This window comes from Bison bison, unplaced genomic scaffold, assembly GCF_000754665.1.
Source record: "Bison bison bison isolate TAMUID 2011002044 unplaced genomic scaffold, Bison_UMD1.0 scf7180017864519, whole genome shotgun sequence".
NCBI classification, from domain to species: Eukaryota; Metazoa; Chordata; class Mammalia; order Artiodactyla; family Bovidae; genus Bison; species Bison bison.
This window is the reverse complement of record NW_011495072.1, coordinates 20541094-20554028: the sequence shown is the minus strand read 5'-3', so window position 1 is coordinate 20554028 and position 12935 is coordinate 20541094. Positions and strand designations below refer to the sequence as shown.

Below are 12935 nucleotides of genomic sequence, written 5' to 3'. Positions count from 1 at the left end.
TGGCATCACTGACTCGATGGATGTGAGTCTGAGTGAACTCCGGGAGTTGGTGATGGACAGGGAGGCCTGGCGTGCTGCAATTCATGGGGTCGCAAAGAGTCGGACACGACTGAGCGACTGATCTGATCTGATTGTAAAAAAAGAAGTATATGCCTAAACAACATAGCCAACTTATTTTTAGGTCAGCCCCAAACTAATTTGATAAAGAGTTTATAATAGCAGTTTCAAAGTCCTCAATTCTACCTTTCATAAAACAGTCTTCTCAAAAATGAAAACAGAATCAGTGGCTCATCTGGGTGGAAAATTACTGTGAAAACAATTATAATACATGTGAAAACAATGTATAAATCTAAAATATTAGTAATAATGATGATGATGAAAAACTCAAGCAGGCAGAAAAAAGCAAATGAATCAAGGTTTGGAGAGATTGCTAAGTATATGCTATTCGAGATAATGTTGTCAGAACTACATTTTATAATTTATTATAATCCTGCCAATCAGACCGTTAAATCCTAACAATGGAATCCAAAAATTTCACTACCACTAATATACCAGCAGCATGAAACTGGTAATCCTAGGTTAGGTTTGAGAGTTGTAGGAGATACAGGTAGAAGAATGAATTAGAAAATGGAGAGATAAAGAGGAATAAAAATAAGTTTAAACATACTGGTATCTAGGTTATTATAAATTATAGTGACTCAAAAAAATCATATAGTGCATTTAATATTTCCTGTAAGCATAACACACTAGATATTCATAAATATATTCAGAATTATATTCATTTAATACTAAGCAACTGATCAAAAAATAGATGTTTTAAATAAAGTAAATAAATTGCTTTTTTCTTTTTTTTTTTTTAAAGTGTTAGTTATTTTGCCTACCTTTGGTCCTGAAACTGTGTGGATGCTATTTTTGGCAGATATAGGATGAGAAAAGGTATTCTGGAATGCAAACGCAGAGGAGACAGGATAACCAATCCCACAAGCTGGGTAAGTCAGTCTACCCTCAACCTAAAAATAAAAGCATAAAAAAGGCTGAGGATGAGAAATTTGTTCTAAATAGTATTTGGCGATGCAGGAGGCATTAGTATCTGCCATAATAACTAAGAGTTAAGAACACTCTCTCAGAGGCCAAACTTGCCTACCATGACACCAAACTCTGTTTCATTATATATTATGAAACTGGAATATCTTTGGCCCAGACGGCTTTTCAGAGTGGCTGTGTAAGCTTAGACCAAAACAAACAAAACAAAACAAAAACCCACTGGACCTGATTTTGAACTGAAGTAAAACAAAGACCTCTGAATCATCTTGGTTCCCTCTAGGCCCTGAATTCCTGAAAATGGAGTTCGGGGGTAGTCCTAGACCAAAAAGCCAATAAGGGATAAAATAAAAATAATCGAGCAATACCTTTCACACAGCTATTTATCATTAGTCGGTAAGATTAAGCCTGTCGTCTTTTCATGTTTTTAATTCAGTACCAGTAAGGACCACTTAAAAATGTAAGTACCACTTAACTCTGTACTTTTTCCCAAGTTAGCAGAAATCCTTACCCTTCTTTAAACATCAAGTACTATCTCATTTACTAGAGTAGATTAAAAATTCTACTATGGATTTGCACTTTAAATCCTCTGCCAATGCCCTCCAGTCAAAGACTTGGACCAGAAATACATCTATAGGTGTACACACTCTTTGCAACAAGGAAGACTGAAGACCAGGTGGAACCTAGAAAGAGACGTGTCTCCGTAAGACAATGTTAAAAAGGACTATTTATTGGACTTTGTCATGTGTTAGATGAATCAAGGAACAGTTTAAGAATGTGGGGCTATACTGTGGACTGGATGCTATCAAGAAATGGGGATAACTATATGACTAGGTATATGAATAGATTTTATCCAGTAAGGTAGGATGAATGCACTAAGACCAAAGTTATAACTGGTAATGAGCAGCAGTCACTCACTTTAGCCGGATCGGAGGATACTTGCCCATTTTTATGGTTTGGCAATGTCCTATTTTTGTCTGTGTTCAAACATGACTATGAAGTGGTCTTGTTTTTGTCTTGATCCATCACAGTCAGAGAATGGCCTTACCTGGTATTGATATTCTGTGAATTTGATTATGTTCAACAGGATAGCCTCAAAACCTAGCTGTGAGTGCAAGGCCAATTCCTAGCCAGGCCCAGGCCTAGCTGATAGTACCAAGCCAGATCCAGGTACTCAAAGCTAAAAAGCTTAACACTTGTAAATCGTTTCTTCCAGAATCTAGAGCTGACAAGCTTGGTAATAGGGTTTCTCTTTCTCTCTTTTTTTCCCAATAGAATTCAGATTAGCCTCCTCCAGTATAGTGCCAGAGCTGAGCCCATATCCTGCTCGCCCTTACTGAGGCCTCCTAAATACTTTCTGTGTTTGTTAACAGTTTTCAGCATATTTGGCCTTACTTCAGTCAATACTGAGTGATTTCTGTATCCATTAAAATGTTACAAAGTAGTGCACCCTTAAAATAGAGCCTCTTTGTTAAGAGTAAGTATACCTTTATGTCCCTCTTCCAAAGGTAAAACTACTTCAGTGCTAAAAATTGTAATAGGACTCTAGTCATATTAGGTACCAGCACCTAACAATCTGAGAATATTTTTGTTTTAGAAAATTTACCAAGACCATTCACAACATCTTAATTTAAATCTTACCACATTTGAGGTAGGAGAAATTCCACTTCTGATGGTGTTGCTACTGGAATGTACAGGTGGAGTGGTAGAAGGTCCCAATACATCTTGCTTTCTCACTAGCTGATTTTCATTTAATTCTTTATTTAACCATGTGATTACTTAAATAAAAGAACAAGAAGAAACTTAATACTTCAATTTTTCTACTAATTTTAAGTATTTTAAAATTATATTAATTTTTAAAATTTTACATTTTTAAAACTGTTATATCATAGGAAAACAACATAAGTTCATCTAAATATTTGTCACTAAATATTTTTATTTTACAACTGCCACAAGGACTCTTTATCCTTTTACTGTCTATCAGAAGCACGTATTTCTGCAAGTCAAGGATCTCTTTGAAATCTCTTTGATTTCATTTCTAGAATATCTTCCAGTTTATTTAAATTCAAACTCTTAGTTCTCATAATCAGTATTACAAACTGAGAAAAATGTAAAAGACTTAATCTCATATTTTTGTTTTAAATATTTGTATTATTATCAGTAGGTAAATACAGCAATTATAGCAAGTAGTAGGAAAGAATGTAAATTACAGTCAATATTTTCAACATTTACTTCTGGGTACTGACACATGTGATAGGGTTTCTTTTAATGATGGTAACTGTTTTACAGGATAGTTTTTAGATTTTAATTTACTACAGCAAAGACATTAAGATGGTATGTTTAAAGCAGATTATATGTATACAGCAATACCTTGATTTAGCTAGACTTATAAATTCAATAAAAACTGCAGGTTAAGAATAAAACTAAAAACCTCATTTAAATGAAAAGGTAAAATACTTACACTTTTCATTATTTTTTAGAAGTTGTTTGCTTTCTTCAAGTTTTTGAACTGTAGCTTCTAATTGTTCTTGTAATTTGCATACCTAAAATACATTAATCCTTAAAGTAAGTATAATAAAGGCTAAAATAAAAACTGAAGAGATATATTACTATTCATTAAATAATTACTATTAAATATGAAAGGAATTAGCTCAGCTGTGTAATAAAATACATGTGCACATAATTATATATACACACACATATATGAACACTCAACGTATTTGAGTCATAATAACTAATTTTTCAAACTGAAATAGTTTATTAAGTTCTGTTGATTGTAGTCATGTTTTCTTGGGGGGAAAAGCCAAAACTTTCTCTAATGTAACAAAGTAGAAATGTTTAAAATAAATGAGGAAATACATTAAGCTTTGCAAATAGTCAACACATACTAAATATAAAATATTAACTACCTCTTGTTCTTTAATTCGGAGAGACTGTCCAACATCTTGTAATTCTTTTTGTTCCTTTTGTAATTTTTCTTCCTTTTCAGCCAAGAGTTTCTCTTGCTGAATAGTTACTGTATTCTTCAATTTCAACTTACCCATTAAAGTCTTCAGATCCCCTTGCAGTTTTTTGATAATTTCATTTGCCTATAGAAGAGTTTCACATGAATGTCTCTACATAGTCCAATGAAACATCTCTACATAATCCAATGAAATATTCTATTGTTTTAAAAAAACAAACCTTAAGAAGTTCAGCTGATAATGATTTTATTGTAGCTTCAAGTTTTCCTAGTTGTACCTGATTTTTCTCACCATTTTCTTCCAGAGCCACCTGATATACATTTTTAAAAATGTGAACAATTAGGAAGTCTGTGTTTATTTAGGAAAAACATCATATATGTATGTGATCATCAATTTGTTTAGAAAATTTTAAAATAGACCTTTTGTTCCTGGATTGTATCAAACGCTTCTTTTGTTCTTAAAACAAGCTGGTCCTTATCCTTGATTTCCTGTTCTAAAACAGCCACTTTTGTTTGTAGCTGATTAATATGCTTTTCTTTTTCATGGCATTCAGCATCGAGTGTAGAATTTTCTCTTCTCAAAGAGAGGACTTCTTGCTTAGCCCGCTGGAGCTCCTAGACAAGGGGGAAAAAAAAACGAAAGTTGGCTGGTCTGATAATTTATAATTAAGATATTTAAAACAGGAAAAAGTCTTTCATAACTTTGAAGTTCCAGTACCAATGCTCTTTTAAAGAAATGACGGTCTCTCTAAAGGTATATGTAACTCAGATTTGAAACATAACTGTAAAATACACTAATATCTAATTCAATCACAGTAAGGGAAAATTAAACAATCCTTATGAATTACTGAAACTTTTAAAACCTAGTAACAAGAATTTTCTGCTGTCTTGAAATTTACAAATTCAAAAAATTACTTAGGTAATAAACGCTCAGGTATAACAGAATTTCAAAATATATACAATACATAAATAAAAAGAAAGTCCTATCATTCTACCACTAAAGCAGTGATCCTCTATCTAGTCTGCATAATGAAATCACCTGGAAAGCTTTAACTACTACTGATGCCTGGTATCCTGCCCAAGAGATTTTTATTTCATTTGTATGAGGTATGACCTGAGCTCTTCAACCTGTTTCTCAGGGTAGCCAAGAAATCATGAGATATTGTTAATTAATAATAAGTCAGAAAGACAAATACTACATAATATCACTTAGATGTGAAATCCAAAATATGACAAAAATGAACATATTTACAAAACAGAAACAGACTCATATAGAAAACAAACTTATAGCTACCAAAGGGGAAGAAGGGGGATATAAATGAGGAGTTTGAGATTAGCAGATACAAACCACTATATAAAATAAATAACAAGGTCCTACTGCAGAGTACAGAGAACTATATTCAATAATACAAACCACAGTGAAAACACGAAAAAATATTTTAAATAATTTTTTTAATAGATCTGCCTTCCAATGCAGGAGACACCAAGAGATACAGGTTTGATCCCTGGTCAGGAAAATCTTCTGGAGTAGGAAATGGCAATCACTCCAGTATTCTTGGCTGGGAAATCCCATCAACAGAGGAGTCTTGTGGACTACAGTCCACGGGGGTCGCAGAGAGTCAGACATGACTGAGCACACACACATACTAAATAACACCTCAATCATCTAGAATCAGTCCAAATGTTGCCAGTACACTAAAGTACAGTACGTAATAGTATTCCTAGTTTTCAATTTTAACAATAACTATATAAAATAATTTTCTAGTATATACCCTAGTGGTTTTAGAAGCACAGACTCTGCTATCAAGCACTGCATGAGTGCATGCTAACTTGCTTCAGTCATGTCTGACTTTTTATGACCCTACGGACTTTAGCCAGCCAGACTCTTCTGTCCATGGGAGTCTCCAGGCAAGAATACTGGAATGCCTTGCCAGACCCTCCTCCAGGGTATCTTCCCAACCCAGGGCTCAAACCTGCTGTCTCTTATGTCTCCTGCATTGGCAGGCAGGTTCTTTACCACCACAGCCACCTGGGAAGTCTACTGTGCCACCTCGAGTATTACTTAACCTCAGTAATTTCAGTTCTCTCATTTGTAAAAGAGAAACCATACCATAAATTATTTCACCTCTGCAAAAACCCTTATACAAACTCTGTTTTACGTGTTAGATGCTCAGTCATCTCTCTCTGTGACCCCATGGACTGTAGCCTGCCAGGCTCCTCTGTCCATGGGATTCTCCAAGCAAGAATACTAGAGCAGGTTGTCATTCCCTTCTCCAGGGGTCCTTCCTGACCCAGGGATGGAACCCAGGTCTCCTGCAGTGCAGGCAAATTCTTTACTGTCTGAACCACCAGGGAAGTTCAAATGCTTAATAAATGGTAGTAACTATTAATTTTAGGATACTAATCTCTAAAAGGTATAATTTAACATAATTACGTAACAATACTGAAGTTTAAAAAAAGTTTTCAGGACTCAAAATTTCCAAGTCCTATGCAAACCTTGCAAGAAATATTTTGATTACATTATATGGCACCCCACTGCAGTAGTCTCGCCTGAGAAATCCTAGGGACAAAGGAGGCTATTTAGTCACAAAGAGTTGGACACAACTGAGTGACTGATCATACACACACACATGAAAATCAACATAACAAAGCACAGTTTATACACTGGCCAGTGTCAGGGCTAAAACAGAAGAAACCACATAGGATTATAATGAAGTACTCATCCAATGTGCAGGGTGAAATGTTTCACCAACTGGTGTGAAAGGTGAAGAGGGTATCGAGAAGGACTGAAGCATCTAATAGGGCAGAATGCGATGAGGATCTGAACATAAAATCAGTCAGGCTTTATTCAGAATTGGAGGTCTTGTGAGCTAGAATAACACTGTTTATTTGAACATGATAGGTTTAACAAAATCTACATACGTTTTCTAATAACTCATATGACAATAATGTATAATAGTTATCATAGGAAGGAGTTTATCATCACTGCCAAAGTATCAACAAAAGTACTACTACAGCAATATTTTTTAAATGTCTCTGTTGCCTGAAAGAACAAGACAGTATTAGAGACAGGCCAATAATAGAGAATTTCAATGGCCAGGCTTACTTGGGTAAATTACTTAAGCTCTCAGTGCCTTAGTTTCATCATCTTTAAATGGGGTAATAATAATACCTTCTTTAAAATAACTGCTATAAGAATTAAATGAGTTAATATAGGCAAAGCACTTAAAACAGTGTTATAGTTATCATCATTACTTTTATTATTATTACTAGACACGAAACTTCACACAGGTGTTTGCCATGTTGAGTAGACTGGAAGATCAGCCTGCCAATACCCTGAGCCACAACACTGGGCTGATATTAAAAGTACACTGGCAAATCTGAGGGCTATGCCAAAGGGCTACTCAAGACCCTAACTAAAAGTAACCAAGTTTACTTTAGCTCTGTTTTGAATCAGCCCATTTTATTAGATTTTGGTTTCTCAATTATTTTGGGTATTCTCTGAGCTGATTATCTAAAGAGATCCTTGCAAAGCATCCAGAAGAATACTACCCATAGAAGTAATAAAGTAACCAAATTCAAATCAAGTTACCAAATTAGACCTTGCTTTTAAACTGGGCAGGGAGGGGAACCAACTCCAAGATTTGATACCTCTTCAACACCAGACAGCTTTGCTTTAAGTTCTCTGATGGTGGAGTCTCCTTTGTATTTCCTTTCAGTGAGGTCTTTATTAGCCGTTTCTAACTCAGACAATCTGTTCTGTAGCTGCTGGATGTTCCGTTGATGAAGGATTTCTAAATCTTTCTTCTGTTGTTCATGTTGCTGTTGGTATTGAACCTGGGCCTATTACATAATAAAATACAGTACCAAAATTCAAAGAAAAAACACAAATATGAGAAGATTTGAGTAAAAAAAATCTTAATTATTCTTCTTTGTAAGATTTCCCTGCTTTTAAGAGATTCTATTTTCAATTATGGATTTTATGAAAAAGAAAGGTTAACAAAACAAAGGCAAATTTACCACTGTGATCTTGTTCATAATTTCTTCTTCTCCTAAACCCACCTGTTTAGAAGTAATGGCCTTCAATTTAAGGGAAGAATGGTATGTGTTAAGGGGGGAAAAAAGCAAATTGCAAAACACTATGTATAGTGTCAAACTACCCCCATGAAAAGAAAAAATGAGCAGGTACATAAGGAACTTTCAGTATTTGCTTTAAACCACACTATTCTGTTTCCGTTTTTTACAACTAGTATAAATGTTTTCTAATTTAAAAAAAATCTAAACTTACAGTAAAATTGACAAGGTACTGCTCAGTCTTACATTTAGTTGTTAAATTTCACTATCAACAATAAATTTCACTATCAAAAATAAAAACAATACAACAAGAACATGGTTGTAACTCTGAAATCTTTGTTTACCTGTTTGTATCATACCAAAAATCTATCTTAATAATTTCTGTCATGAGACATAGACGGCATTATGTTAAGTGAAATAAGTTACAGTAAGACAAATACTGTATGATATCACTTATACGTGTAATCTAAAAAACTACAAAGAACTAGCGAATAAAACAAAAAAGAAGCAGACTCACAAACAGAACAAACTAGTGGCTATCAGTTCGGAGAGAGGGAAAGTCTAGGGGCTACACAGCATTAGAGGATTAAAAACAGGATTATTATGGGATTATATAAAATTGTGTGTGTGAAACGTTTCAAAATTATAAAGCGCAATAGAATTTAAAGACTTTCATTCAATAAAAAAAATTTTAAATAATTTCTGTTGATGAACACTGCTGCTGCTGCTAAGCTACCTCAGTCGTGTCCGACTCTGTGCGACCCCTTAGACAGCAGCCCACCAGGCTCCCCCGTCCCCAGGCAAGAACACTGGAGTGGGTTGCCATTTCCTTCTCCAACGCATGAAAGTGAAAAGTCAAAGTGAAGTTGCTCAGTCGTGTCCGACTCTTAGCGACCCCATGGACTGCAGCCCACCAGGCTCCTCCGTCCATGGGATTTTCCAGGCAAGAGTACTGGAGTGGGGTGCCATTGCCTTCTCCATGATGAACACTAACAAACCTAAATACATTTTAAAAATAAAAAATATTTTTCTAATTATGCAAGCTATACATTCTTTTAAAAGGCATAAAGAAAGAATCACAAATAACTGATAACCTCCATCCAGGGAGTCATTATAAATATTTAGGAATATTCCTTTCCAGCTATTTATATACTTAAAACTGACATCATACAAATACACATAACACATAGCTAAATTTAACAAATTGAGACCAAGCACTTTACACAATTATGCTTTTTAATCCTTTAGCACTTGCACTTCCTCATATCGATAAAAACTCTTTGTAAATACTTTCAATATCCACACAGTACCCCAATCCATGGCTATACCATAATGCAATTAACCCCTGCCCTACTATGGATACTGAGTTTCCAATTTTTCACTATTACAAATAAAACCATGGTTAAAATTTTTCTTCATAAGCATAAATCCAAATTCAGATTATATGTAAATAAGTATAAAGCTTGGTACTAGTTACAAATACCACATTCCAGAAAAGTTGTATTCATTCAAAAATTCCTAACACAAAAGCAGGGGAGTGTCTCTCATAAAATACTTAGGATATGATTATTTTAGGACTTTCCTCATTTTTGGAAAACTGAAATGGAGAGAAGAAAGAAGCACAAGAAATAAAATAGGAAAGAGTCCATATAAAACTGAAAATGCAACCATGGAAGAAAACACTGAAGGAGCAATCAAGGGAGAAAAGCAACAATGAACAAACTGGTTTATGATGCTAACTGTAACTGTCTAAGAGGGTAACCAAACACACTGAAGGCAACAAGAGGCCAAAGGCTGCAAAAATAAAGAACTGGCTTTATCCCTGTGATGATCAGAATTTCAGAACTTTTGTTTAAAAAAAAAAAGTGTAATGGATAGAATTTCAACATTTACATTTTCTGCTCTGTTTATTTCAGGTGATTCTGATGCACACTAAAGCCTTACAATCACTGCCCTATAGAGTATCTATCAGCAGGAAGAGAGGAGCAGCTTGCTTGGTTTTAAAGTCTCAAAGCACTGATTCACAAGCCTATTAGAAAAATGCAGTAAGGAATGCAAACAAATCCTTCAGTCGTTTTTGTGTTATACACAAATATACTTAATGATGAGACTTTCAGAACCTAACCTGTTTGAAAATAGAGGCAAAAAATACTTAGCAAACAATAGAAATTAATGAAATCAGATGGGAGCGTAGAGACAGTGCAGAACTAATTAATGAAACAAAGAACTGCTTCTTTAAAAATACTAAAGAAAACAAACTATCAACTCTCATTAAAAAAAGACAATTAAGAACATAGGAGAAATGGTATGGAGATTTTGAAAACTGTAAGACTGCTTATAAGATATTTTACTAATTAAATACAAACATGAAATAAATGGATTTTTAATGAAATATAAACTAACATAACTCAAGGAAAAACAGAAAATCCAACAGGACCGATAGGGACTTCCCTGGTGATCCAGCTGTTATAAGACTCCAAGCTCCCAAAGCAGCAAGCTCGAGTTCAATGCCTGACTGGAGAACTATGATCCCTCATGTCAAAACTACTGAGCCCACACGTTCCAGAGCCAACGTGCTGCAAGCAGAGACCTGCACCTACAACAAAAACCCGCCAAAGCCCCCAAAAATACACACACAAAAAAAACAAAACAAAAAAGAATAAAAAATCATGAAGGAAACGGGAAAGAATCTAAAGAAAAATGCCTTAAGAAGGCATCATACCCAAATGGTAAAAGGCTAATTCTATCAGGCCTTCAAGGAACAGATAATTCTTCATTTGACTGTTTCAAAGCATAAAGAAAACCAGAAAATGTTTTCATACCTTTCATGACACTAGCATAATTCTAATACCACAGTGCAAAACCTATCACTGTAATTAGCAGACTAAGATAGGAAAAGAGTAATCTCAAACCAATCTCACCTATGAATATATACACAAATGTTCTAAATTAAATATTAGCAAATTCATTCAACAGGATATTAAAAATCTCTGAATACATATTATTCAATGAATTCAAAGATGGTTCCACTTTTAGAAATCTATCATTATCATTAATATATTAGAAAAGTGAAAAAAACGATATTATTTGGTTCAATCTCCAAAAGTCATTCCGTCTGACCTAGCTAGCATTCTTTGGATGCCAGACAGAAGAAAATTTTCTCAAACACAGAGTAAATATCACATATAATGGAAAGATAATTTAGTTATTTATCAAAAAACATTAATTACCAAAGTTAATATACATAAATCTCTTGCATTTCTATACAGTAACAATGAAAGATCAGAAAGAGAAATTAAAGAAACAATCTCATTTACTATCTCATCAAGAAAAATAATTATTCTACACAAGGAGGAAAAAGATCTATACTCTGAAAACTATAAGATGCTGATGAAAGAATCAAAGATGACACAAACAGATGAAAAGATATACCATGTTCTTGGATTTGAAGAATCAGTACTGGCAAAAATGACTAGCCAAGGCAATCTACAGTTTCAATACAATACCTATAAAATCACAAATATCATCTTTCACAGAACTAGAACAAAATTTTTTTTAGTTTGTATGGAAACACAAAAGACCCTGAGTAGCCTAAGCAATCCTAAAAAAGAAAAACAGAGATGGAGGAATCAGGCTTTCTAACTTCAGACAATACAGCAAAGCTACAGTCATCAAAACCATATGGTACTGGTACAAAAACAGAAATATCTATCGATGGAACAAGATAGAAAGCCCCAAAATACACCCATGCACCTATGGTCAATTAAACTACAGCAAAGGAGGCAAGAATATACAAATAGAATGAAACCAGAACATTCTCTAACACCATACACAAAAATGAACTTACAATGGATTAGACCTAAATGTAAGACCAGATACTATAAAGCTCTTAGAGGTAAACATAAGCAGAGCACTCACTGACATAAATTGAAGCAACATCTTTTTGGATCCACCTCCCAAATTAATGAAAGCAAAAAGCAAGGTAAACAAATGGGACCTAATTAAAGATTCTGCATAGCAAAGAAAACCATAAACAAAATTAAAAAATAACCCAAGTGAGAGAAAATATTTGCAAATGAAGCAGACTGTTACGGAATTTATCTCCAAATGACACGAACAGTTTATACAGCTCAACATATTAAAAACAAAAAAAATCAAAAAATGACAGAAGATCTAAGTAGATATTTCTTCAAAGAAGACACACAGATGGCCAAAAAGCACATAAAAAGATGTTCAACATTGCTAATTATTAGAGAAATGCAAATCAAAACTATAATGAGGTATCACCCACACCAATAAGAATGGCCATCATCAAAAAGTCTACAAACAATAAATGCTGGAGAGGTATGGAGAAAAGGGAACACTGTTGCTAAGAATGTAAACTGGTATAACTGCTACAGAGAACAGTATGAGTTTCTTTAAAAAACTAAAAATACAGAACTACCATATGACTCAGCAATCCCCCTCCTAGACGTATATCCAAGGAAAACCATAATTTGAAAACATACATGTACCCCAATATTCACTGTAACACTATTTACAATAGCCAGGACATGGAAGCAACCTAAATGTCCATCACAGAGAAATGGATAAAGAAGATGTGTTACACATATACAACGGATTCTTCAGTTCAGTTCAGTTGCTCAGTCGTGTCCAACTCTTCTCGACCCCATGAAGGAGCAGGCCAGGCCTCCTTGTCCATCACCAACTCCCAGACTTCACTCAGACTCACGTCCATCGAGTCAGTGATGCCATCCAGCCATCTCATCCTCTGTCGTCCCCTTCTCCTCTTGCCCCCAATCCCTCCCAGCATCAGAGTCTTTTCCAAAGAGTCAACTCTTCGCATGAAGTGGCCAAA

General features: G+C 34.5%; 1 protein-coding gene across 2 annotated transcripts in view; it reads right to left on the bottom strand.

Moving 5' to 3' along the window:
- Positions 1 to 12935, bottom strand: part of SASS6 (spindle assembly 6 homolog (C. elegans)) — a 39973-nt gene that overhangs the window by 7417 nt on the left and 19621 nt on the right. For both annotated transcript variants that reach the window (XM_010830994.1, XM_010830995.1), the window contains 7 exons: positions 7655 to 7846; positions 4424 to 4618; positions 4225 to 4314; positions 3951 to 4130; positions 3503 to 3584; positions 2683 to 2819; positions 882 to 1010 (listed from right to left, as the gene is read on the bottom strand). In XM_010830994.1, coding sequence (XP_010829296.1) covers positions 882 to 1010; positions 2683 to 2819; positions 3503 to 3584; positions 3951 to 4130; positions 4225 to 4314; positions 4424 to 4618; positions 7655 to 7846 — 1005 coding nt within the window. The remainder of the gene's footprint in view (positions 1 to 881; positions 1011 to 2682; positions 2820 to 3502; positions 3585 to 3950; positions 4131 to 4224; positions 4315 to 4423; positions 4619 to 7654; positions 7847 to 12935) is intronic.